This window comes from Canis aureus, chromosome 26, assembly GCF_053574225.1.
Source record: "Canis aureus isolate CA01 chromosome 26, VMU_Caureus_v.1.0, whole genome shotgun sequence".
Lineage (NCBI taxonomy): Eukaryota > Metazoa > Chordata > Mammalia > Carnivora > Canidae > Canis > Canis aureus.
The window spans coordinates 28,419,818-28,447,517 of record NC_135636.1 but is presented as its reverse complement, the minus strand read 5'-3'; the positions used below and the strand labels follow the sequence as shown (position 1 = coordinate 28,447,517).

General features: G+C 46.1%; 1 protein-coding gene and 1 pseudogene across 3 annotated transcripts in view; one reads left to right on the top strand and one right to left on the bottom strand.

Moving 5' to 3' along the window:
* Positions 1-19,669, bottom strand: part of ZNF341 (zinc finger protein 341) — a 44,850-nt gene extending 25,181 nt beyond the window's left edge. Inside the window, exons 1-6 of one of the 2 annotated variants that reach the window (XM_077872780.1) lie at positions 19,517-19,669; positions 13,802-13,912; positions 11,591-11,787; positions 8,700-8,849; positions 5,119-5,370; positions 905-1,100 (exon numbers count right to left, since the gene is read on the bottom strand). In XM_077872780.1, coding sequence (XP_077728906.1) covers positions 905-1,100; positions 5,119-5,370; positions 8,700-8,849; positions 11,591-11,787; positions 13,802-13,912; positions 19,517-19,547 — 937 coding nt within the window. In that variant the 5' untranslated portion in view covers positions 19,548-19,669. The remainder of the gene's footprint in view (positions 1-904; positions 1,101-5,118; positions 5,371-8,699; positions 8,850-11,590; positions 11,788-13,801; positions 13,913-19,516) is intronic. The other variant, XM_077872781.1, reaches the window with a different exon arrangement.
* LOC144298215 (mitochondrial import inner membrane translocase subunit Tim8 A pseudogene) lies at positions 19,434-24,030 on the top strand (annotated as a pseudogene). Its single transcript, XR_013365167.1, has 3 exons — positions 19,434-19,587; positions 20,482-20,563; positions 22,712-24,030. The product of XR_013365167.1 is annotated as a mitochondrial import inner membrane translocase subunit Tim8 A pseudogene (transcript).
* The last annotated feature ends 3,670 nt before the right edge of the window (positions 24,031-27,700 follow it).

The window sequence follows — 27,700 nt, the reverse complement described above, 5'->3', positions numbered from 1 at the left end:
GAGGGATAGAAGTAGTTGACTGGAAAGCCCCTAAAAAATCCTTGATTTCTGTGCCCTCCCCTTCTACCACCACTTTCTAACACTGCCCCTGTCCCATCCTTAGCACCTCTGAAGGGGTGACAGACACTGCTGCTTGCCTTCGTGACATCCACTGCCCCCCTCCTTTCCTCAGAAATCCCCTGAATAATGGGAACATCAATGTTCCTAGCTAAAAGAGACATTTCCCAGATTCCTTTGCAGCTAGAGATAGTCATATGACTGAGTTGTGATCAATGAGATCTAAGTGAAAGCATCATGCAGAACTTCTAGAAGCTGGGAGATGCCCCTTCTATTCTTTTTACTGCTTGGAATATGAAATTGATGAGTGGAACTCCAGCAGCCATATTACGTGATAAGGCACCAGATAAGCTTCTGATAACAGAAGCTATAGGGCGCCTGGGTGGCTCAGTCACTTAAGTGTCTGCTTTCAGCACAGGTCATGATCCCAGGGTCCTGAGATCCCAGGCCCTATGTAGGGGTCCCTGCTCAGCGGGGAACCTGCTTCTCCCTCTCCCTCTGCCTGCCACTCCCTGGCTCGTGCTCTGTCAAATAAATAAACTAAAAAAAGAATAATAATAAATAAAAAAGCAGCTATGCCCGAGGGGTAGCAGAGCAAAAAAACAGAAGAAATATGGGGGCCTGATGACCACACATAAGGACACAATTTCCAAAATACCTGTCATTGGCCTTGTTTCACACAGGAGAAAAATAAAATTCTATCATTTAAAGTCACTCTTATTTTGGATTTTTCACTACACACAACCAAACTTAATCCAAACCAACACAAATGGAAAGACCAGAACTAGGCAGCCTTATGGACAATTGAATGCTGAGGAGAGATGCCCCTGGTAAGCTGTGGGCCCACCTTCTGGGAGTCCGCTGGCACCTTTGGCCCGTCGGGTCTTCAGCGTTGGTGGGGAGTCAAAGGTGGCCACTGTGCCCCCCGTGGCACTGGTCATGGGGGCAGCAGGGTTTGGTCCTTTCGGTTTGAATCCCTGTTTGCCAGGGCTGTATACTGGAGGCGTGGGGTATACTGGAGCCTCCACACACTGGTTTGGCACCTAGAAGGTCAGCACAGTTAGGAAGAGAGGCCTGGAAAGGATAGAAAAGAACTATACAAGCCAGGGGGACCCTTACTGTGGCCCTGGCTAATCTCAGCCTCTTCCCACCTACATCACAATCCTAACCCCTTCATCTGGCTCAGTGATTCCAGTTACTCCCAAGACCTTATAGAACTTAATGGAGCCGACACACTAAAAGCAGCTTTGGAGGGGTTAGGTTAGACTCTGCCACTTATTTTTCTAAGTGATCTTGGTAAGTCTTTTAACATCTCTCAGTTTGGAGGCACCTGGGTGGCTTAGTGTTTGAGCGTCTGCCTTTGGCTCAGGTCATGGTCCCAGGTCCTGGGAGGTCTAGGGAGCCTGCCTCCCTCTGCCTATGTCTCTATCTCTGTCTCTCTGTCTTTCATGAATAAATAAATAAAAAATCTTAAAGAAAAAAAAATCTCTCAGTTTCATATCTGTAAAATGAGAATAATCAGAGTACTCCTCTCACTGGGTTGTTTGTGAGGATAAAATTAGTTAACATGTAAAAAGCTTAGAATGGTGCCAGCATATAGTAAATAATAAACCTTAGCTACTGCTATTGCATTACTGGTACTAGGAGGAGTTTGTTAGCACAGGAGAACCAGGAAGTCAGAAGGATCTGTGCCCTCACCAGCAACCCCACTTCCTAACTAACCCTGCCTAATCCAGTAGGTATCTCTCAACTGAGAACTGACACTGAAACTACAAGAAATTCATTCACATCAAATGAATTCTGAGCTACTCAAACCTAGTTAATACTAAGCTTACATCATAACACTGGGGCATTGTGAAAAATTCATTAATTCAATGATTTACTCATTATTCATTGGTTTTCCCAGGCTGGCCTAACAAAAATTTTGCTTCCTATCCTTCTCTGCTTTTGTTTTCTTTGTAGAATTATCATTATTTAATAAATTATGTGTTTTACTTACTTATCTATTATCTGCCTAGTTCCATGAAGGCAGGGACTTTTGGTCTCTTTTTGTTAACTGTTCTATCCCCAAACCTGGAGTAATCCTTGGCACAGAGTGGGCATTCAATAAATATTTACTGAATCAGTGAATTCATTTATACATTATAATATAATGATGCATAAAAATATGCACTTGTTCAGATGACCAAAACATATTTGTCAGATATATTTGGTCTTTGTCCACAGATCCTGAAAATGCTTCAAAGCCATAAAAGTGAAATGGGTAACTTATTTATTTATTTTTGTTTTATTATTAATGAAAGTAGCTTTTGGCCCTGATCCAAGGGCAGGCTGGTTGCTGAGAGGACCAACTATCTGACAGATGGGTCAGAACATTAAGTCCCAACCTCTGGGGAGTGAGGAAGAGCTGGAGGTTGAATCAGCCACAGCCAATGACATAATCATGATTATGTAATAAAGCCTCCATAAAAACTGCAAAGGACTGGGTTTGGACAGCTTCCAGGTTGGCGAACACAGGGATGTGCAGGGTGAGTGGCCACCCAGAGTGGGCACAGAAGCTCCATGCTCCCTTCCCCATACCTCACCCCATGTATCTCTTCATTGGATACATGTTGATCTGTATCCTTTATTATATCCTTTAACAAACTGATAAACGTAAATGTTCCCCTGAGTTCCATGAGCTGCTCTAGCAAATTAATAGAACCTAAGGAGAAGGTCTCTGGAACCTCCAATCTGTGGTCCATCAGAAGCATAGGTTGCTTGCAACTGGATAAAGTGGGGGTGAGGATAATCTTGCAGGACTGAACCTTTAACCTGTGGAATTTGCTGTTATCTCCAGGTAGATAGCATCAGAGTTGAGTTGGGATTCTTGGACACTGTGCTGCTGTCTGAGAATTGCTTGGCATTGGGGGTGGGGGATGGGACCCCACCCAACATTGGAATTAGGTCCAGGAACCAAACAGGTGATATCCGTGGATGTAGGTATCGGGCATCCAATATGGCACCACGTGATATGGTAGGTGCTTCTGCTAGATCTTGTCTGTTGGCCTTGGATGCCATTCCTACACCCTTCCAGGCTCTCCCCTGATATGCACACTCTCAGACTCCCTTGCCAGCAAGGTTCTGAGCACACATTAGGTAGTGCCCATGAGAAGCACATACATGATATCTGGAAGGCAGAGGGAGGTAGAAACTGCTTTCCTCTGGCAGCAGTGGTGGGAGACAGGAAGGTCTGTAGTCCTAACTTTTGGAGTAGTTGGTTGAACTCTACAATCCCCTCCTGACCACTAGCTTCGAGGACAACAGGGCAGCAACAGAATCCTATAGCTTTCCCACCTCTGGGCCAGGCAGGAGCATCCTGGCCCTCTGGGCCAAGCCACAACAGTAAATTTGAAAACCAGTGACACCGCCAGCTCTTCTTTTTGCTCCATCTAGCCCTTCCCAAGCCACCTTTGTAAGCACCTGACCTCGTATATTAAATCCCTTTGCCAGAAAACCTAGAGTGGTCCCTATTTTCTTGACCAATACAGCACTCGATAAATATGTACCACATGGATGAATTTACCCATCATTCAAGTCATTACTGAGCAATTACATGACTGCCATAGGGTTTGCTCTCTTTATCCTCAGGGGATAAACGGGAGTTCTCATTTCAGAGGAGAGAAGACTGAGGTCAGAGGGCCCTATTTCAGATACCTATTAGAGGTATACCTCAGGCCAGGGACTCTGCTACGGGCTAAGGATGCCAAATCAAAGAAGACTCTGCCCTCAAAGAGCACCCTTGTCCTCATGGAAATAAACAGCACTCCCTCTGGTCTGGCCCTCTCTGCATATGGGCCACCACCATACTCTCAGCATCTCACTGACTTAATTTGTTGTTGTTTTTTTTAACTAAACAAAGGGAAGCTTGCTCTATTCCCCCTGGCTAGGACAAATCCTCTGCAGGCTCTCATAGCATTATGTGGGTGGTGGGATTTTCCCATTGGTCTGGTTCTCTTTAGATATGTATGCTCCCTGACGTGGAATGTCTATATGGCCAGGTGAGTGGGAATTAATGTGACCTCAAGTGTAGGCAGGCTCTTGCTGTCAGAACCACACCTCCTAGCAGTGGGGTCTGGGCAGGTTCTGAACTCTGAGTACCTTGAGCTTGTAGCAGAGAATTAGTGTGGTACATGGTGTACTGATGGCACCATGGTTTCGATTCTATCACTCCCAATACCTGTGCCCTTCGCAGCATGATTTGCAGCTTTTCCCATCAAGATGTGGCATCTTTTTCCCTACTACTTAAATCTAAGCTGGCCTTGTGACCTGCTTTGACCAACAGAAGTGACTCCGTCACAAGCCTAAGCTCCAAGAGGCCGCAAGCATTTCTGCTTACATTACTGCACCTCCACTGCTGCTGTGAGAACATGCCTGGCTAACCTGCTAGAGGATGAGAGATGCACTGGAGCAGAGCTGGGTCACCCAACTCATCCCACCACAAGCCATCCTGGAGCAGCTGACAGCTGCCATCTCCAGACACCTAGAGCCAAGATCAGCAGAACTGCCAAGCAATGTCCATGCAAGAACAATAAACACATTTTGCTGTATACCACTGAGGTTCTATGGATATTGCTTACACAACCATAGCTAGCCCATATATCTAGCTTCTTAAAAATGTAAGAGACTGGGGTGCCTTGCGTATCCGACTCTTGATTTCAGCTCAAGTCACAATCTCGGGGTCCTGGGATCAAGCCCCACATCGGGCTCTCTGCTCAGCAGGAAGTCTGCTTCTCCCTCTTCACCTGCCACCCTCCCCCCACGTTCATGCACCCTCTTTCTCTCTCTTAAATAAATAAATAAATAAATAAATAAATAAATAAATAAATAAATAAAATCTTAAAAAAAATAAAGTCCTCTCCCATGATGTGGATACACCCCTGATCTGGGTGTATCCTTATCTCCCATGGTACCTCTGGCACAGTATCTGGCACACAGCTGGTGCTTGGGAAAGGTTCAGATTACCCATGATAACCATAACCAGTTTCTCCACCTCCACCCCAAATCCCAATCTCTGCTCACCTCCAGGGGTGGGTAGGGCTGCATTCCTAATGCCTGGATCTCCACTGTGCCACTCCCAGCCAGGGGCGCTGTGGCACTGTACACCTCCACCACACCATTTCCGCCAGGGTTGGGACGCCCAGGGGGGCCCAGGCTCTGGGGTGGGGGTGGGGGTGGCTGGGGCGGTGGGGGTGGGGGCAGTGGTGGAGGGGGTGGAGGAGGTGGCGGAGGCTGGGTGAGGTAGCTGGGTGCAGAATGCATGTTCAGGCTGCTCTGAAATCAGAAGAGAAAATTAAAGTGTCACATCCTCTTGATAGCAGCTGTCTTCTTATCAGTGAGGAAGGACATTTGCCTTAGCTAGCCACATGGAAAAAAGAGCCCCTCACCAGGCAGCTCAGAGAACAGCACTGACAGGACACGTGGTAACACAGTCATAGAACAATACGGAGGAAGCATCAGCCGGGTGCCACTGCCCCTTTTCTCTTATACATGACTGAGTTGATCAAGCAGTCCCCACGTTGCTGTCTTAGGAGGGCTTGCTTGTGGGACCAGCTCTTGAATGGCCTCTGAGAATCTGCCTTGTGGAAGGTTGCCTATGATCAATAAAGCTATTTTGCTCACCTAGGGCACTGATCATTCTGTACCAGGTTACTTAGACTATATGGACAGTGTGATCTGTAGCGAATACTTCCTTTCCTTCTAAGAGTCTGGGATTTTGGTCACTGCGGCACCTACATGTGCAATCCCCAATTAAAGCCCTGGCCCTCAAATCTTAGGTGTGCTTCCTGGGCAGAAACATGTACACATGTTGCTGCTCTTCACTGCTGGAGGGAAAAGTGTTTTATGTAATCTCTCCCCATTTCCCCAAGAGGAGGAACAGTAGAAACCTATGCCTGGATTCCTCCAGACCCCAGCTGATGTATTTTCCCCTTGCTGATCCTTTGTCAGGAATAAACCACAGCCAAAAATACAACCATCCTGAGTCCTAGGAGTCTATCCAGAGAGTCGTTGAATGTGTGGGTGGCTGTCGATTCCTGAAATGCAGGCCACTGACTTCTAGAAATTTATTCCACAAAAATAATGAAGCAGGTGGGCAAAGATATGCATACATGGATGGTTCTCCAGTAGTTTTTATAACAGCAAAAAATGGTAATGACCTGCATATCTATTAACAGAAGCCTGGCTATAGAGAGGATGGTCCATCCAAATAATGGAATATTTGACAGCTATTAAAATAATAGTGAGGGATCCCTGGGTGGCGCAGCGGTTTGGCGCCTGCCTTTGACCCAGGGCGCGATCCTGGGGACCCGGGATCGAATCCCACGTCGGGCTCCCGGTGCATGGAGCCTGCTTCTCCCTCTGCCTGTCTCTGCTTCTCTCTCTCTCTCTCTCTCTCTCTGTGTGACTATCATAAATAAATAAAAATTAAAAAAATAATAATAATAGTGATCAGGAGCACCTGGCTGGCTCAGCTGGTAGAGCATGCAAGTCTTGATCTCTGGGCCGTGAGTTCAAGGCGCCCTTGCTCGGTGAAAAGCTTACTTTAAAAAAAATGATGGTGATTAGTATTTCATAAAAGATGCTCCTCTTAATTGCTATTTCTTGGGTTCCACAGTTGACCATGTTTGGGGAAAAACCTAGGGCAACAAAAATCAAAAGTGTTTAATTGCAGGGGAAAAAAACAAAAAACAAAAAAACAAAACAAAACAAAAAAAAAACAAAAAAAAACAGGGATAGGGCAAGGAAAGCAGTAGAATGCCTCCACCCTAGACTGGTTTGACCAGAGATTCTTTTTGTATTGGGACATCCCAAAGAGCTACTCTTCTGAGGAACATTTTGGGAAATACTGATATAGAATTGTAGGCATAGATAATGACTAAGCAAAAGACAAAATAAAAAAGCAAGTTTCAGAAGAGTGCATATTAACATGGTCCACTGATATAGACATGTGTGTTATAAATGCAATTTGTAAGCTGTTTCTCTCTATTTGCATTCAAAGATCAAGAAAGACAGATGCCATAATTCTAGCAGTGTTTTCTTTGGGTGGGAGAGAGTAATAGGTGATTGATTAACTGGCTGACTTTCCAACTTTTCTTCTTTTTAAAAAAATTTTTTAAAAGATTTTAAGTGATCTTCACACCCAATGTGGGGCTCAAACTCACAACCCTGAGATTAAGAGTCACATGCTTTACAGACAAGCCAACCAGGTGCCCCCCAACTTTTATTCTGAAAAATCTCAAACCTACAGAAAGGCTGCAAAAAGAACATAGTAATCAGGGGCTCCTGGTTGGCTCAGTGAGTAGAGCGTGTGACTCTTGATCTCATGGTCTTGAGTTCAAGACCCACATGGGCATAGAGATTACTTTAAAAAAAAAAAAAAAAGAGTACACTTTAAAAAAATGATGGTGATCAGTATTTCATAAAAGATGCTCCTTTTTATACATCATTTAAATTTACCAGTAGTTATCATTTTGCCACATCTGCAATGTGCATTTGTGTGTGTATCTGTACATACATACATGTTTATATTTGTGTTTGAGCATGCCACTTGACAGCTGCAGACATCACAACACTTTGTTTCTCAACACTGTATTCAGATGCATCTCCTAAGAAAGGGATATTCTCCTATATAACCACAATTTGACAATCACACTCAGGAAACTGCATATTAATATAATGCTATTACCTAAAATATTCAAATTCCTCCATATTTTCAATTCCCATGTCCCAATAATGCCTTTAGAGTCTTTTCCCCGCAATCCAGGATCCAACGAAGATTGCATATTGCTGGGGAAAGGGTGGGCAAAATGGGTGAAGGCAAGTGGGTGAAGGGCAGACAAAAAAGAAAAAAAAAAAAAGAATTGCACATTGTAGTCACTTGCCGTGTCTCTCTAGTTTCCAGATTATGAGTAATTAAACTTTGTTTTTACTTTTCTATTATGTATTTTCTAATGTTTTCCAATGGACATGGAACAATGTTAAGAATAAAGTAAGAGGGGGCTCCTGGGTGTGTTCAATCAGTAAGGCGTCCAACTCTTGATTTCAGCCCAGGTCATGATTTCAGGGTTGTGGGACTGAGCCCCATATGGGGCTCTGTGCTCAGCAGGAAGTCTGCTTGAGATTCTCTTTCTCTCCCTTACCCTCTACCCCTCCCCTCCCTGCCCCCCCTCCCCGCCCACATACCTCTGCTCACTCTGCTTCTCAAATAAATAATCTTAAAAAAAAAAAAAAAGGAAAAAAATAGGAAGGGTGTCTGGCTGGTTCAGTTAGTACAGCATGTGCCTCTTGATCTTGGGGTTGTGAGGTTATGAGTTCAAGCTCGATGTTGGGCATGGAGCCTACTTATTCAAAAAAAAGAAGAATAAAAATAGGAGTCACAATAGCCAGACTATGGCTGTAAAACCCCAAAGTAATATTCTCAGTCCCAACTGAATTGACAGCTTTCTACCCACAGCAAGGCAGGCCAAGGGGAGACAGACAGTCTCTCTTCAGCATAAGATAACTGACCCCAACCACTCTTCTTTCTACAAGGTTCCAAATCCACAGTTGTCAACATACAGGCCTGGAATCAAGGCCCTGGGAGAAGCCGACCCCCTCCTTACCTGCACAGGCGGAGGGCCCTGGGGCATAGGCTGGTCCAGGGACGTGAAGGCCGACATGGCAGACATGAGCACATCATCACTCACCAAGATGTTCCCCTGCACCAGGGTCTGGATCAGTGGGGATGGGGGCACTGTAATGTACGTGGAGATCTGGGTAGTGTAAATGTGAGAGAGAGAGAGAAGAGAAGGAAAGAGAAGAGAAATGTTTGAGGCTCTGGAAGAAAACAAGGCATGATGTGAAAGACTTGGGTCGTGGAATCCCACAGACCTGTATTTCATTTCCACCTCTACTGCTCCCTCCTGTGTGATCCTAGGCAAGTCACTCCCCCTTTCTAAACTTCAATTTCCTTATCTATGAAATGAGAATAAGTCATACCCTTTTGTAAGATAACTACTCCATGACCCAGCAGTAATACTTTCTGGTATCTCTCTTAGAGAAACATTCACACATGTCCACAGGGAGTCCATGAACAAGAATATTCTATACAGCTTTATTTCTAATAGTGAATAACTGCAAATAACCTCAGTGACCATCAAAAGGGAAACAGAGTAAAAAATACAATATAGTTATAGCAAAGAATACTATGCAACAGACAAAAAGTATTGTATGAAAAATCAAATTATATAACATGCAAATTATATTTCTTACTTTAAAAATTCTAAAATAAAAAAATAAAAATTCTAAAATAATAGTACTATATAATTCTTGTGGGTATTTAAGTAAATATGTGAAAGTATCTCAAAAGGTTATGGCTACCCTTCAACAGTTACCTGGGGGTAGGGAAGAGGAATAGTGCCAAAAGGGCCTTGATTTGTAACATTCTAACTTTTAAAATGGAGATGGGAAATATGTATTACTTGCAAACATATAAATTAATAATAAAAATAATAATATGCTCTCAGGGTACTAATAAGGATGAAAGTTAGACCTTATAAGAAAGTGTCAAAGGTACAGGGACTGCTCCTCTCAGTGGATGTAAAGGGTTTTTATTTTATTGGTTGCTTTTCTTTATTAGCAGGCCCTTGGCATCTTCCTAGGTCACCTGTTTCTGTAGGCTCTCTGGGGACAACAGAAACTGGTCCCCAGGCCCCAGAGTCCCTCAACTAAGTAAGGACAGCCCAGGCAGGTAAGATGATGCCCTATCTCATGGTCAGGAGAGACAGTGTAGATCCTGGATCACAAGTATTTTTACAACATCACATATATTAGGTTGATGAAAATGGGCAATCACAACCATGTCCATCCAAGTCACTTGGCAGTGGATTCATGTTTACCCACAACCAACTACTCATGTTCATTATTCCCTTGCCCAGGAGTGAAGGAATTTCCCTTTCTTTTATTGAAAAAAAGAGGGAGAAGGAATATTTTTGGGATCCCTGGGTGGCGCAGCGGTTTGGCGCCTGCCTTTGGCCTAGGGCGCGATCCTGGAGACCCAGGATCGAATCCCACATCGGGCTCCCGGTGCATGGAGCCTGCTTCTCCCTCTGCCTGTGTCTCTGCCTCTCTCTCTCTCTCTGTGACTATCATAAAACAAATTAAATTAAAAAAAAAAAAAAAAAGGAATATTTTTATGCTAACCAACTCATAATCATGAAGTGGGAAGAACCACCATGCTCTGGGTTAGGAGAGGTCTGTGGCAACCTGAGAAGTATCAGTGTACAAGTCCTATGGATCTGGGGGTGAATGCTTTTATTCTGACTGCAGGAATCATGTCTATATAATGGATGGAGAAAACATTTTAAAGGAATAAGGAGATAAGAGGAAGCCAGAAGGAAATCTGACCCCTTGACCTGGTATTCCAAGACATGTCCAACCTCCTTTACGAGGTCTCTTTGATCCCTCTAAGAGCCCCTGACCCATGGCATCTCTGCTCTCCTCTGACCTCCAGACTCGTAAATCTATCTGCATTTTCACAAGCTCCACTTAAAGGTCTAGTAGGCATCTCAAATTCAGCATGACCAGTTGATCTCCTGACATCCCCCCAAATTTCTTCTTGCTGCTTTTCCCACTTCAGTAAATGGCAACTTCACCTCTGCAGTGGATCACCCTCAACTCCTAATCTCACACCTCACATCCAACCCATCCACAAGCTCTATTGGCTCCATCTTCAAAACATTGCCAAGATCTCATCCCTTCTCTCTACCACTACTGCCACCATCCTGGTCAAGCCACCACCCCCCTATTGCCTGGATTGGTACAATAGCCCCCTAAAGGGTTTCCTGGGTTTCTCTCTTGACTCTCATCAAAATCTATTCTCTATACAGTAGCCAAAGTAATCTAGTTTAAGTGTAAATCAGACTATGTCCCTCTTCTGTTCAAAACCTTCCAAAAGCTCCCATCTCATTCAGAGTAAAAGCCCATGAGGCCCACATGCTTTCCACGGTCCCCCTATTGCCTGTTTGACCTTATCATCTTCCACCCTCCTCCTCACTCACTCAGCTCCAGCCACTCTCACCACCTTGCTATTCCTGGAATAAACCCAGCACACTCCCACCTCAGGGCCTTTGCACTTGCTGATCCCTTTTGAAATACTCTTCCCCAAACCAGCAGCATGACTCATCCTCTTACCACCTTAGGTCTCTGCTCCTATGTCACCTCTTCACAGAGCTCTTCCCCATGCACCATATATAAAATGGCAAAACCTCTCATCCCTGTCTTGGCATCCCCATCTCTCTGCACTTAACATCCTGACAAAAATATATCTCTACATATATGTTTGGGTAGTATTTCACCTAACTTCACGAGGGCCGTGATTTGGAATATTCGTCTATCACAGTGTCCATGCAGTGCCTGACACACAGTGCATGCTCAAAAAAACCTTGAATGAATGAGTATGATGGAAGGAAGGAAGGAAGGAACGAACAAAACAAATAAGCAAATGAATGAATACCTGGCGATTGGCAGGAGGCGGGGCCTGCTGGACTGCTGTGGGTGCTGCCGAAGGCGTATAGATGCTGTTAGTGGCCAATGAGACTGTGGCCAGAGGCGGGGCATTCCCCTGGCACTGTTCCCGCTTGTGGGTCATAAATGCTGGCAGCGAGTTGAACTGCTTCTTACACTTCCCACAGAGAAAGACATCCTCATCGTCTAGGGGTCACACCCACACCGGAGCAGAGGGAGAGGAAAAATGATAAGAAGTGAGATAAATGAGAGGGCATCACAATGAGAGACAGGTGAAAATCTGCAGCTGGACCACAAGCATGGCCAACCTAACAGCAATCTGTGGCTCAGCGTGCATGTGTCGCGTGCTAACCTTGTGTTTTCAAGATTTCAAAACCACATAGGCACCTACAGGAATATCCAGCCATCTTTACTCAGGTATTAAAGAATTCAAAATCAGAAAGTAGTAGAGTAGGTGTGCTTCAAAGCTGAGAAATTCAGAATCTTTATCCAGCTGACTTTGTTCATCAGTCCCCAAATGGGCTACATGACCTTCTATGTCTCTGCATTCCCTGTTTCCTGCAAGCTGCTTCTCTCAGAACAACTCATTCTGCAAGACTCTGCTCAGATGTCACCTCCTTCAGGAAGCCTTCCCAAAGCTAGTCACCACAGTTCCCTTCTCTGGGTGCATCTCTCATTTTCACACTTTTCCCAGCACCACCAGACGTGAGTCCCCTGAAAGGGAGGAAATGAGTCTTAGTTTGCACTTGGGCATCCTTACTTATTTCCATAACTGTAATATCGCCTATATACACAGAAGGCCCTCAATGGAGATCTGCTGAATAAGTGAAAAACTAAATGATTAGCAAAACATAAAATATTTTTAAAAATAATAATAAATAAATGAATGATTAGCTCTAGCTGACACCACCCACTGAGAATCGCTGGCTGTGCACTCTGCCAAGCACCTGCAACGTTGGGGCAGAAATGTCTACTTCTCGTTCAATATTCACTCTGCCTTCTTTGACAGTAATACAAATTTTAGTGGGAAACATGATTGTCTAATTAAAGACTGTATCTCTCAGCCTTCTTTGCAGCTAGACATGTCACGTGACTGAATTCTGATCAATAAGACAATAGCAAAAGTATACTGCCCACTCAACTTCCTTTTAAAAGGTGTATGACTTCTGCTTCATTCTTTCTTCCCTCCTGTTGGCTAGAATATAGAAATGAAAGTAGAAAGCCGGAGCAGCCAACCTGGACTGCAGGTAGAGGGCAACAGAACCATAAGAAAGAAAGGGTCTAGGATCCCTGGGTGGCTCAGCGGTTTAGTGCCTGCCTTCGGCTCAGGGCGTGATCCTGGGATCCCGGGATTGAGTCCTGCATTGGGCTCCCTGTGTGGGGCCTGCTTCTCCCTCTGCCTGTGTCTCTGCCTCTCTCTGTGTCTCTCATGAATAAATAAATAAAATCTTTAAAAATGAAAAAAAGAAAGAAAGGATCTGAGTCTTACCACATCTACCCCAAATGTACATCAGGACTTCATGTAACAGACAAATAAGTGTTTATCTGCACAAACCACAAGAAACATGCTCCTTATTTACAACAGCTGAAAGTCAATCCCAAGTATCCTCACAAGGTCACTATGAGGTAAAACTACTAGCCTCATTTTACAGATTTATAAACTGAGGCATAGAGAAGTTAACTTACTTGCCTAAGGTCATAGAGCCAGGAACTATGGGAATAAGGATTCAAACCCAGGTGAGCATCTCTCTGTGCCCAGAATGGTTCCCAAGTATTCAAAATATTTGTGGAATGAATAAATGAATGCATAGACTCACACAGTGCTCTAAAGTTCCTTGCTTTCTCTATGTCTCAGGTCCTGGCCTGAAAATTGGAGATTCATGCTCAACCTATTCTTGTCATAGAGGGGAGGATGAGAAATAATTTTTGGGTCAAAGGTACAAGTGTTACTAAGCTCCTAGCCATTCCCTATGTCATGATCCCCACATTCACTAAGTGATTGAGAAAGTGTGTCCTCATTGCTAAACAGAGAAAAGCATGAGCCTGAAGATCCAGGCTGGGAGGAAGGGGGAAGGGTTCAGACACTGACGGTATCCTGGGTACCCCAGCAGGCAGTTCACTCCCATACCCCTTCATAAGCCCCACCTGTTTTTCACAGAGAGCTACTGAACCTTCCCACTGAACCTGAGCAGACACTCACCCAATGGCTGGATAGCAGGAGGTGCACTGACAGTCTGGCCTGTTGGATCAGGGACTGCTCCTTGGCCATCCAACAATGACTGTACTGCCAGGACGGTCTGATTGTCCATTCCTGAAAAGAGAAATGGAGTCTCTGACTTCCTCTCACAAGCCAGACCCAACACAAGCCCTCCATGGCAAAGATGACCGGCTGTGCCCTGATATACATTCTCTAGTTCCATTGCAATAGAACCCAAGATTTTTGGGTGAAAATATGGCCCATAGGGCCCCACAATAAAGATTACATTTCCCATTTCGCAGCTGCTTATTTATTTATTTATTTATTTATTTATTTATTTATTTATTTATTTATTTATTTATTTTTATTTTTTTATTTTTTACCCAGCTGCTGTTGAAACTAGGAAATGTCTAAATCCTGGACAATGGGATGTAAGGAAAAGTGTTCTATGGCAGTATCTGGGAAGTTTTCTTAAAACTGCCTGGTATGTGATGCCTTTCTTTGACCCACCCTCCATCCTGCTTCCTACAATAAGAATATGATAGTGGGAAGTCTAGCCATCATCCCAGATCATACAGATAAGGGTCAAACCCTCGGGATTGCAGGGCAAAAAGCTGGAGATCCTGGGTCCCTAAGAATTTTGTAGAACATAGTCACCGTTGTAGCTCTGGACTGTCTTCCTCTGGACTCCCATATGTGAGAAATGAACTTTTAGTCTGTTCAAGCCACTGCTAGATTGGGCTTCTCTCTTCCTCAGGGAAGTCTGATCCTAGATCATAAGCCCCTCCACAAATCATGTTACTGAGTCTTCCCCATCCTACCTCACAAATCCCACAGATTTGTTTGTACTTGGGTATCCTTGCTTCTCTTGTTTTCCAACACATGCTTCTCTTTTCAGTTCCTCAGTAAACAGTGTAATCTGAATTTATGACCAGGGCACCCATGAGAAGCTGAGTACTTCCACGTTTCCCAGTCAGCTGCCACTACTGCTGAGGTTCACAGTAGTACACTGCCTAGCCATGTCACCAGCTGGAGGGCAGCCCTCCTCGTATCTAAGTGGCCACCAAAGCACATTGCCTCCCTCAAAAAAAACAAAAACAAACAAAAACAAACAAACAAACAAAAAAAACAGTGCTTCCTTTTCACTGTCCCCACAGCCAAGGCTCTGCTTCCAATCTCTCAGCTTTTACCTGGACACCTGCTCCAGCTTCTACAGGCAATGCACGTTACAACCATTAGTGCTTGCAGCCAAAGTGAATTCATATTTTCTGTTGTCACACACATGCTGTCTCTCCTGAGGCCAACTCTTCCCTCCAAGCTCCCCTGCTCCCTCAGAAACCATTCTCCACCAACTGATCCTTTTCTTCACAGTATGCCTGCAACCTCTGCTTCCTATCAACAGCTCCACATGCTCAGGTCTCTCTAGAATGCCCTTTCTCAAGCCCACCTATCTCTCCTCCCTTCAATATCAAGCGTCCTTCTATCTCCTCTACCCACCTCTCAACCCTCCTCTACCTACTTCATGGGGCTTAAGCCCCATGAAAATCACCAAAGAACAGCATCGGATATTCCTTCCTGAGACACTCCCTTCTCTAGCTCTAGGATGCTTCCCTCTTGGGCCTTCTCCCATCTCTCTGCTCACTCCTTTCCAGCTTGCTTTGTTCTCTTCTGTCCATCCCCTAAACGCTCCTGTTTTGAAAGGTTCCTTCTGTCTAGATTCTCTCCCCTCTCTGGACAGACTCCCTTACCTCCCATCCAGTTCTCTCCAAAATCTAGAGCTCCAAACCTGAGGTTTGCTCCTCTGGATGAGCTTCAGTAAATCTTCTACTAATTTAGGCAAAATTGTGAGATTAGCATTTGTTTTTTAAAAGATTTTATTTATTAATTCATGAGAGGCAGAGACACAGGCAGAGGGAGAAACAGGCTCCCTTTAGGAAACCTGATGTGGACTTAATCAACCCCAGGACCCTGGGATCACCACCTGAGCCAAAGGCAGATGCTCAACCACTGAGCCACCCAGGTGCCCCGAGATTAGCATTTGTATGCCAATCTGTACATTAGTGTTCATAGCAGTTTTATTCATAATAAGAAAAAACTTGGGGTGCCTGGGTGGCTCAGTTGGCTAAGTGTCTGCCTTTGGCTCAGGTCATGATCTCAGAGTCCTGGGACAGAGCCCCACATAGGGCTCCCTGCTCAGTGGGGAGTCTGCTTCTCTCTCTGCCCCTCCCCCTCCTCATGTTCCCCCTCTCTCTCAAATAAATAAATAAAATCTTAAAAAAAAAAAAAAAAACTGGAAACAACTCAGATGTCCTTCAATGGGTATACAGTTAAACTGTGATATATCCATACCACGGAGTATGGATCCCCTGTATGCGGTGTTATACAACAGTTTTACACAATGTTTCATTGCAGGAAACTAGGTAAAGGGTATGTGTGAATTTGCAAAAAAAAAAAATAATAATAATAATAATGCTTTTAAAATTAAAAAAATTGGGATGCCGGGGATCCCTGGGTGGCGCAGCAGTTTAGCGCCTGCCTTTGGCCCAGGTCATGATCCTGGAATCCCAGGATCAAATCCCACGTCGGCCTCCCGGTGCATGGAGCCTGCTTCTCCCTCTGCCTATGTCTCTGCCTCTCTCTCTCTCTCTCTCTCTCTGTGACTATCATAAATAAATAAAAATTTAAAAAAAAATTAAGAAAAGAAAAGTCTGATAGCAATTGAATTAAAAAAAAAAAATTGGGATGCCTGGGTGGCTCAGCAGTTAAGCATCTGCCTTTGGCTCAGGTTGTGATCCTGGAGTCCCGGGATCAAGTCCCACATCAAGCTCCCCACAGGGACCCTGTTTCTCCCTCTGCCTATGTCTCTGCCCGTCTGTGTCTCTCATAAATAGATAAATAAAATCCTTAAAAAATAATAATAAAATTTAATAATAAAAATTTAAAAATAAAAAATTGACTCAAAAAGTACTGCCTGTCCAAACTATGGAGATAATCAAAAGATCAGTGATTGTTGGGGGTTTTGGGCGAGAAAGGTACAAATAGAACACAGAGGATTTTTAGAGCGTGAAAATGCTCTGTGATATTGTAATGATGGATACATCATTGTAGATTTGTCCAATAGAACGTGCAACACCACCGGTGAACATTAAGATAAATCATGGATTTTGAATGGTTACGATGCGGCAATGTAGATTCATCCTTGGTAGCAAATGTGCCATTCTGGTGAATTATGTTGATAATGGGGGAGGCTAGTGGTGTGTGAGGTCAGAGGCTATTCAGGAAATCTCTGTACTTTTCTTTCAACTTTGTTGTGAACCTAAAGCCACTAAAAGTAAAACGCCGTTTTAAAAAATGCTGCCTGTCTAAAACTGAGATCAAGCTAAGTGTGCCACCCCCATCCTGCAGTTTTACCTCTTCCAGTAATCCTCACCAACAAGAATAGGGACCAATGTCCACCCAGCCACAGCCCCTGGGACACCCCAACCCGTTTCCCTGCCCTCTTCACATTTCTAGTCTTTCAGCAAGTCTAGCCTATTCCGCCTCCCCTGCCTCTCTCAGATTCACTGTCTTCCATCCTGCAGCTGTCCCCAGGCTCAGGCCACCATCAATTCTCAGCAGGACAACTGTAGCTATTTCACTCATCTCCCTGCGGCCACTCCAGCCCCCTCCAGTGTGTTCTCAGAGCAGCCTGAGTGAACTTTATAAAACATAAACATTTTTGTGTTGTTGCTCCCCTGCTGAAAACCCTTTCTCAGCTCTGCAGTGATTGCAAGATAAAATTCAGAAGTCTCGCCGCTAGCTCCTCACTCAGATGACCTTCTGTGAATCTTGGAAGACCTCTCTTCCCCCAGGGCTTTGCAAATGCAGTTCCTACTGCCCAGGTCATCTCTGGGTCCCCACAGTTCTGCTGTCTTTGCCCTAGCCCAGCACACATCACACTAACCTAGAAACTGATTTTTCGGGGATCCCTGGGTGGCTCAGCGGTTTGGTGCCTGCCTTTATTTAGCCCAGGGCATGATCCTGCAGTCCCGGGATCGAGTCCCACATCGGGCTCCCTGCATGGAGCCTGCTTCTCCCTCTGCCTGTGTCTCTGCCTCTCTCTCTCTCTCTCTGTGCATCTCTCATGAATAAATAAATATTTTTTTAAAAAACTGATTTTTCTTTTAATTTCCTCATTATTCAATATATGAACACATTCTTGTAGTAAATATTCAAACATGGAGGACGTCCGTGGGACCTAAAGAGAAAGTAGGCCTCACCCTACTCTGTTGGTCTCCCAGAGGAAACCATTGACCCTGGCCCTCCACATCCCTCACCCATATCAGCGCTAAATGCCAGCTAAGGCAATCTTCTTTTACGGTGTACCTTTTCTATAATTTTGATAGTTACTTGTTCTATAGCTTCTATATGCCTCCCTCCCCACCCACTACCCTCAACCTCTGACTGTGTGGCAGGAATTGGGTCCAGTTCAGTGAGTATTCCTGAGACTGAAATTCTCCAGATGGGAGGAGGGTTAACCCCCATTTTATGGTGAGAGCCCTGATCCTCCAAGAAGTAAAGGGACATGGCTGAGATCTCCCAGGGGACTCAAGGTCTCAGTTACATACTACTAGTCCGGCCAACTCTCAGTCTGCACCCTAATTATGTGTATACTGATCTTGTCACACCCCTCTAGGTATATTCTCAGGTCTGTATCTCCCCTGGGACACAGTCCTGAGGTCACTAAGGCTCCTCCTCACCCACTCAGGTCCAGCAGGTGCATAGGGAGGCCTTCAGTGCTTGCTGTCTCCAAAGCCTGCAGTTCCCTGTGCCTGAGGTGCACTTCCATGCTAGGAACCCCCAGAGCACAGGACAATCAGTTGGTGCCCGGTGTTTATAGGTTTTGGTCTGAGGGCGCTGTGTCCCGGCCAGGCACACGGTGGACACCCATCGTTTCTTGGTCTGAGTGTATAAAGCTCTGCACCCCAGCAAGGTGCACAAAGTAGGCGCCTAGTGTTTGTTGGTTTGGGTCTGTGAGCAGAGTCCTGGCCTTGCACACCCGTAGCCCTATCCTTTCCTGGGCTGACGTTGAGAGGCTACCTCAAGGCATGAGGCACAGCTGGCGTGCTCCAGGCAAGCTCTTCGGGGTCAGGATGCCGAGTTAGGCTGCCTCGGCCGCCAAGCCCCTCCCGCCCCCGCACCACTGTCCCCGCGGGCTCCGCGCCGGCCGCTTCCACGGGGCGACCTCCCTCGCGACGCTCTCCCAGGCCCCGGCAGCTCGGCCTCCCCGGCTGTTCCCTCCAGGAAACCCCTCCCGCGCCGGCCCGCAGGCCCTCTGGGCTGACGCTGTTCCTGTCCAAGGCCACCCTCCCCGGCCCCGGCCGCGCCTCCCCGGCTGTTCTGCCCCGGTGCTCCCCCCACGGGGCCTCCTCTCCCCGCTGTTCCCGTCCCGCTACCCCCCCCGCCGGGCCTCGGCTCTCGCCGCTGTTCTGGACCGATGCCCCCGCCCCCCGCCAAAGAGCCTCATCTCCGCCGCTGTTCCGGTCCCGGCCCCCCCCACCCGCCGAGCCTCGGCTCCCGCGGCTGTTCCCGCCCGTGCCGCTCCCGCCCCGCGGCTGTTCCGGCCCTGGCGCCCTCCGCCCCGCGGCCGCCACGCGCCCTGGGCCCGGCGCTGCGAGGACGCGGCGGGAGGGGGCGCAACGCGGAACAGCCGCCTCCCCGGGCCCCGCCGCCGCTCACCCTCCAGGGCCTCGAAAATCGTCTGCGCCATCTTGGAGCTGCCGCCGTCTCGGGAGCTGATGCGGGGCTACGTGAGCATTGTGGGAACCGCGGTGGGGTCAGGGCCGCCAGGGGGCGCTCGGGAGCTGCCGCCGAGCCCCCCCTCGTCCTGGAAATTCAGCCGTGGCTCCCCTGGCCCCGCCTGGGTAACCCGGGCACCGGGATGTGGACCCCCATCCCTGTCTCACTTGAACCCCCAGTTCCGCACACTGCCCCCATCCCAGCCGCACACGGAGGGCCTCCCAATTGGGTTTGGGACCCCTCATACTATCTGGGCTTGCCACCCCGCCCCTGCACGTGAGACCCCCAGTTCTGCAACATGGAGCTTATTTCCACAGGGCATGGTATCCCCCGCCTAACCCGGACCACCCAACTCTGTCACGAGGACCTCCACGTAACCAAGACCTTTGCCTTAGCTGTACACGACTGATTTTCACCCCTTATCACACACTTACAGCCCGCAACCACAGTGAACCCCATCTCTACCTATAGGGATCCACCTGTCTCCTGAAGTGCCTCCCAGCTCAGCCTGGTCTTACTCCCCCATCATCTCAGAGATTCACCCATGGCTGTGGCTTAACCCCCCATTTCCACCTTTTGGGGACCTCCATCCTTGCCTCGTGGGATTGCCCATTCTGTCAGTTAAACCCCAATACCCACCTCAGCAACCTCCAGCACAGCCTTATAGAGAGCCTATCCAGGTCTCCCAGGGATTTCTCCCCCACTCCAGTCCTCATTGGGACACCCCCTCCCCCATCCCATGCCAGTCTCTATCTCTTCCTAGTTCATGCTCCATTAACCACTACTTGAGGGTCTCCTATGCACCAAGTCCTATAATAGCTCCAGGGCCCAGTGCTCCTTTCCCCTGGAGTCAGGGATGGGGGAAGCAGACAGACATTCAATCCTGAAAATTATTTAATTACAAGGTGTGACGCTGGTTCCAAAGAAGTACACTTGGACCACAAGGAAGAGTCGAGGAGTGTGTGGAGGGGAGAGGCAACCAGAGAGGTACCATCAATCATGATCTCCTATGAATGTAGCCAGATCCAACAATTGGACTACCGTGAATTTGACTCTAAATGTTCTCATTGTTTTTTCTTAAATGCCTCTTTTAGTGTCATCCAAAGTAATAGCCATAAAAATCAGAATTTTCATTTTCTCATATTCACTAAATAAATATAATTCCTAAGAGTAAAAAATATTTGTTCAAAGGTCCTTTTCCCTTGAGGAACACTACCAGCCATTGTTCCTGATAAATTGCCTCACAGATCTTCCACCTACATACCCCCTCAAGGCCTATTGCTACTGGTGAACTCCCCATCTTGCTCCAAATACCACCCCTGTTTCCCCCAATACTATACACTTTCCCCCTTCCTATTCGCCCTTGCTATGACACAGAAAACCCTGAGCAAATGTCTCTCATTGAAGAACCTACTCTTTTCCTAGATTGTATGCCTCACCACCTTTCCTGGGAATTTTGGAGACCCAGGGCCCTCCTCAAGCTCTAAATCCCCCCTTTCTGTTGCCTCTCTGACAGGAGTGAGGCCATTGTTCCTTCCTCCGTGTATTTCCTTCAACATCCCCATTGATGCAGTGACCTCAGATTCTCATCCTCTCTCCCCTTCAAGAGCTTCTCAATATATAACTGTTCTTTTTAAAAATTATTCAAGTAGTAATACATTCACACTCACCTAATTAGAATTGACGCTTGAACAACACAGGGTTGGGGTGCCAACCCTGCACACAGTTGAAAGTCCTGTGTAGGGATCCCTGGGTGGCGCAGCGGTTCAGCGCCTGCCTTTGGCCCAGGACGCGATCCTGGAGACCCGGGATCGAATTCCACGTCGGGCTCCCGGTGCATGGAGCCTGCTTCTCCCTCTGCCTGTGTCTCTGCCTCTCTCTCTCTCTCTCTCTGACTATCATAAATAAATAAAAATTAAAAAAAAAATCTTTAAAAAAAAAAAGAAAATCCTGTGTATAACTTTTGACTCCCCCATAATGTAGCTACTAATGGCCTACTGTGACCAATAGCATAAAGTCAGTTAACAAATATTTGGTGTATTATATGTGTTATATACTGTATTCTTATAATAAAGCTAGAAAAAAGAAAATGCTATTAAGAAAATCATAAGGGGGATCCCTGGGTGGTGCAGCTGTTTAGCGCCTGCCTTTGGCTCAGGGCGTGATCCTGGAGACCCGGGATCGAGTCCCACGTCGGGCTCCCGGTGCATGGAGCCTGCTTCTCCCTCTGCCTGTGTCTCTTTCTCTGTGTGTGACCATCATAAAAAAAAAAAAAAATCATAAGGAAGGGGGCATCTGGCTGGCTTAGACGGTAGAACATGTGACTCTTAATCTTGGAGTTGGGGGATCCCTGGGTGGCTCAGCGGTTTAGCACCTGCCTTTGGCCCAGGACGTGCTCCTAGAGTCCCGGGATCGAGTCCCACGATGGGCTCCCTGCATGGAGCCTGCTTCTCCCTCTGCCTGTATCTCTCTCTGTCTCTCTCTCTCTTCTCTCTCTCTCTCTCTCTCTCTGTCTCTCATTAATAAATAAAATCTTAAAAAAAAATACTCGGAGTTGTGAGTTTGAGCACCACATGGGGTGTAGATTCCCTAAAATCTTTTTTAAAAGGCCAGGCGTGCCTGGGTGGCTTAGTAGGTTAAGCTTCTGACTCTTGGTTTCTGTTCAGGTCACGGTCTCAGGGTTGTGAGATCAAGCCTCGAGTCAGGCTCAGCACTCAGTGGGCAGTCTGCTTAGGATTCTCTCTCTCCTTCCCTTTCTGTCCTTTCCCCTACTTGGTGTTTGCTCTCTCTCTCTCCCTCTCTAAAATAAATAAGGTAAATCTTAAAAAAAAAAAAAAAAAAAAAAAAAAGAAAAAAATCAGAAGAGAAAATACATTTATAGCACTATAGAATAAAATATTCACCTGCACAGCTCAAACCCATTATTCAAGGGTTAACTGTAATTTAAAATATTTATTAAAGGGGTGCCTGAGTGGCTCAAGTTGATTAAGCCTCTGCCTTTGTCTCAAGTCATGATCTCAGGGTCCTGGGATGGAGTCCCACATCAGGCTTCCTGCTCAGCAGGGAGCCTACTTCTTCTCCCCATGCCCCTTTCCATGCTCATTTTCTCTCTCAAATAAATAAATAAAATCTTAGAAATAGGTTGTGGTTCCGGTTCCGTCGCGGAGACACGTGAAGGTCGGTGAGTTGGAGCACAGTTCGTCTAGGCACGTGTGGCGGTGCTGGGATGGATTCCTCCTCATCTTCATTCGTGGCGGGTTTGGGCTCGGTGGATCCACAGCTGCAGCATTTCATCGAGGTGGAGACTCAAAAGCAACGCTTCCAGCAACTGGTGCACCAGATGACGGAACTTTGTTGGGAGAAGTGCATGGACAAGCCTGGGCCAAAGTTGGACAGTCGGGCTGAGGCCTGTTTTGTGAACTGCGTTGAGCGCTTCATTGATACAAGCCAATTCATCTTGAATCGACTGGAACAGACCCAGAAATCCAAGCCAGCTTTCTCAGAAAGCATTTCTGACTGATCTCAGCATTACCTCTTTGGAAAAGGAAGCTAGTTCAAGAAATGAAGAACGGTTGATGGGATAGTTGAAGAAAAGGCTATGGGGGGATTGGCTCCCACCTTTGTCACTCTTGGGACATCCTGTCATCTGAGAATGAACAAAGACCAATTTTGTGTGGGGGGCGTTTTGAGGGTCATATATGTATTTAGTTGTGTTTTTTTAATGCTAATCTTGTGAAAACAATTGACAGATGAATGGGAAAACTACTAGATGCATATTACTGTATATGAGACTATGCTTTCTCAAAGTCCCATAAACTGCCCTCTATAATTTTGATAGTAGAACTGCTTTCTCTAATTTGATAGTGGGACCACATAAAGTAAAATCTGTCATTTGTGTGGATTTATTTCAGATTTCTGGGGAGATTGATACATCTTTGTGTCTCTCAGAAAGGGTAGCAGGTGGAGAAAAGTAATTTGGTACTTAACTATAGGCCTCCTTATCTAGTGTTTGACTATCAGTGCTGGAAAGAAATCTATGGGATGTTAATACAATACACTCAACTTTCTAGATTATCTCCTTCCCTTATGCTGTGATTTACTTTAATGTATAAGGTATCTCAAGGTAGTACAGGTAGCCTGTACTAGAGTGTCTAGAGGTCTTTAGATATAAAGGAATCTAGCCAGTGAGCATATTTCTCAGTACTAACCTGCCACAAGGAAGAAGCTTACTTACCCTGTATATCAGGGTCCAAAAAATTCAAAGATGTGCCTAAATAGGTTATAAAGATTTAGGCCAGTCAAAGGCTAACAGCAGTTTCAGGTAGAGGTGCATGCCTAATGTTAACCTAGTATAGATTCCATTCACTGCATTCTTTTGATCACTGAAATAAAAGCTTATAAAAAATTCAAAAAAAATCTTATAAATATAAAATAAATAAAATATTTATTATATACATTTTGTGTTAGACATTGTTCTAGATACTGGGGTCATAGCCATGAACATAAAGACAAAAATCCTTGCTTACATGGAGTCATAGTCCTGCAGGAAAGATGGACTGACTATACACAAGAAAAAAATAGAGAAATATTCTGTGACTGTAATTTTTCCCCCCTCTAGAGGAAAGGAAGCTACTTTAGACAGGGTGGTCAGGGAAGGCCTCTCTGAGGAGGTGGACTTGAGAAGTGAGATGGAGTCACAAAAAAAAAAAAAAAGAAAGAAAGAGATGGAGTCACATGGAGAAAAGGAAACCACGCAGAGCTTATTAGCTGTATCATATTGGGCAAGTAAAAACACCCTGAGGTCTCAATGAAAGAAGGCCAAAGACTATAAAGGAGCAACTGAGGATGATAAGTGAGGTATGGGTACAGGAAGATGAGGATGGAGAGGCAGACAAGGCCAGTCGGGGGGGCTGAGGTTTAGTCCTGAGGGTGATGGGAGGCACTGGACAGTAAAAGATTCCTCTAACACTAGTCTTGGCAGTTTTCCATATATTTTCATATATCCAGGTATATATGCACATAGTTGATTTTTTAAAAGATTTTATTTATCTATTAGAGTAAGCAAGCACAAAAGTAGGCCGAGTGGTAGGCAGAAGGAGAGGGAGAAGCAGGCTCCCCACAGAGCAAAGAGCCCAATGCTAGGCTTGATCCCAGGACCCTGGGATCATGACCCAAGCAGAAAGCAGACGCCCAACCAACTGAGCCATCCACATGCCCGAATGCACATAGTTGATTTTTATCTTTTCTTCAGGCCTTTGCAAATTCTGTTTTCTTACCAAAATGCTGTTCTTTCACCCTCTTTGGAACAACACAAACTTGCCTTTGTGCTTCCTCTAAAAAGCTTTCCCTGATTTGCCTGGATGGGATCCCTCTCTCCCTTGCTATTCCTGTTTCTCACAGTACCTGGTACTACTGCTATCATGTGATACTTTTCTTGGAAATTCCCCTTTCCTTCACATCCTCCCACCATAGGAGCTCTCTGGGCAGGGAAGCTGCTTCATCCATTCTGCTTGAAACTCAGAGCCAGACATAGAGTAACCTGGGAAATGCTTGTTAATTGACTCCTTGACTGATGAAACAACTGAATGAGCTTTCAGGGATGTGGAACCTATCTTAAGCAGGCTCCCCATTCAGGCAAACCCCTGCTCTGAACTTTCTGCTCCTCACCTCTATCTCTTCCTCCACCCAAACTTATCAGTCCTAGGTCCTATTTCCTTAGGGGTAGTTGGTTGGCACTGAACTGAATCAAATCACAGCTTAGAGACTCCTGGTATAAGAAATATGGCAATTCTAGGTATGGAGCCAAGCAGGGAGGAGGGAAAGTTTGGGAAGCTTCCAGTGTTTGGAAGTTCTAGTGTTCCAGAGGGAAAGTGGAAAACTTCCCCTCTACAATGAGTGCTCCAGCCACCCCAGAAAAGTTAACTTCTCCATGGGGATGGGAGAAATCATGAGCAGCTTAAACTAGTTGCCCAGCTGCAAGGGAAAGGAAGTGAGGACACACATTGCAATGCTGGGTCCTGACATCTTGTTCATTGGTATTGGTAGGAGACAGCAAAACATGATGGTTGCTATGGCCTGAATTGTGTCCCCCCCGCTCCCTCCCGAATTCATATGTTGACATTCTAACCCCTAGTACCTCAGAATGTGACTGTATTTGGAGATTGGGCCTTTAAATAAGTATTTAAGATTAAATGAAGTTATATAGGTGAGTCCTAATCCAGTATGACTGGTGTCCTTATATAAAAAGGAAATTTAGGGATCCCTGGGTGGCGCAGCGGTTTGGCACCTGCCTTTGGCCCAGGGCGCGATCCTGGAGACCCGGGATCGAATCCCACGTCGGGCTCCCGGTGCATGGAGCCTGCTTCTCCCTCTGCCTGTGTCTCTGCCTCTCTCTCTCTGTGACTATCATAAATAAATAAAAATTAAAAAAAAAAAAAAAGGAAATTTGGACACAGGTATGTACGGAGGGAAGAAACATGTGAAGATAAGAAGAAGACAGCCACCTACAAATGTTTCAGTGTTTTTAAAAATATTTTATTTATTTATTCATGAGAGACAGAAAGAGAGAGAGAGAGAGGCAGAGACATAGGCAGAGGGAGAAGCAGGCTCCATGCAGGGAGCCCAATGTGAGACTTGATCCCGGATCCCAGGATCACAGCCTGAGCCAAAGGCAGACGTTCAACCGCTCTGCCACCCAGGCATCCCTGTTTCAGTGTTTTTGGAGGATTTTTTATTTTATTGTTTAAAAATATCTTTATTTATTCATGAAAGACACACAGAGACAGGCAGATACACAGGCAGAGAGAGAAGCAGGCTCCATGCAGGAAGCCGGATGCAGAACCTGATCCCAGGACTCCAGGATCACGCCCTGGGCCAAAGGCAGCCACTCAACCACTGAGCCACCCAGGCATCTCCAAGGAGAATATTTTTTATATTTTATGTAACATTGCCACTATTTTCAAAGGAAAGATTAACTGAATAAACTAGTTCACTAGTTCAAAAAGAATTGAAAGAAAGAAAGAAAGAAAGAATCCAGTTTCAGTGATAAAATAGACCAAGTATAATCCTTCACTGACCTCTGACACCATCTTCTGACACTGACCCAGGCAATAATACAATGGATAAATACCACATGGCCCAAGTACTAGGGGATACCCTCTCAAGCCAGAGCGCCCGCTCAACGTGTAGCAATTATCCAATGACAACTGCACATAGTGACACACATAAATTCCACCCACCAGTACTCTGGAGGATGTCAACCCCAAACTGTATTGCTTCAACAAGTATATGTTGGACACCGACCATGTGCTAAGTGCTGGGGTTACAGCAGAAAACAAGACAGACAAGGTTTCTGCGGTCATGGAATTTGCAGCCTGATAGGGACGATGGACAATGGACCTGTAACAAACCATTTCAAAGAGTGAAAAGTTATATGAGGAAAATAAAAGAGAGGGCAGTGCTTCTTTAGATGGGACATCTAGGAAGCCCTCTCTGAAGAGGTAGCATTTGATCTGAAACCTGAAGATGGAGAAGGAGCCCACCATGGGAGTCAGGCATACCGGTCAGGGAAACAGGTGCAGAGGCGCTGAGACAGGAGCCTTCTCGGCCTGCTCAAGGAATGGCAAGGAGGACAATTTAGCTGGAGAGGAGTGAATGAGGGGGCGAGTAACAGGATATATGGAGCCCCCTTCTCCAGGGGGCTGGAGAAGGAAGGAGAGGCCAGGTTATAGTCCCTCTTGTGGACTGTGGCAAGGGGTTTGGATTTGAAGAATAAATGGAAGCCCTTGAGGTGTCATTTGATTTATGACTTAATGAGAAGTTTGCTATGATCACGGTTACCCAACCAGAATTGTCTTGTGTTGATGAGGCTGGCTCCTCTCGGGGTCACTCCCCTAATTCTAGGGAGGGCAGCTCCTCTTTCAAGAAACCCCCTTCCGAGCAGCTGGAAACAGGCTACGGTCGGCCCAGCGGCAGGTGCGGGATTCCGACCTCCCTCGGGCGAGTGGGGCGGCGCCCACTGTGATTGGTTACCAGCGTTCCCACCCTTCCCATCATCAGACCGCTCTTGGGAAAGTGCGAGCCTCCGGTGCCCCGCGTGAGCCGTCTGATAGGCTCTCCCGCGAG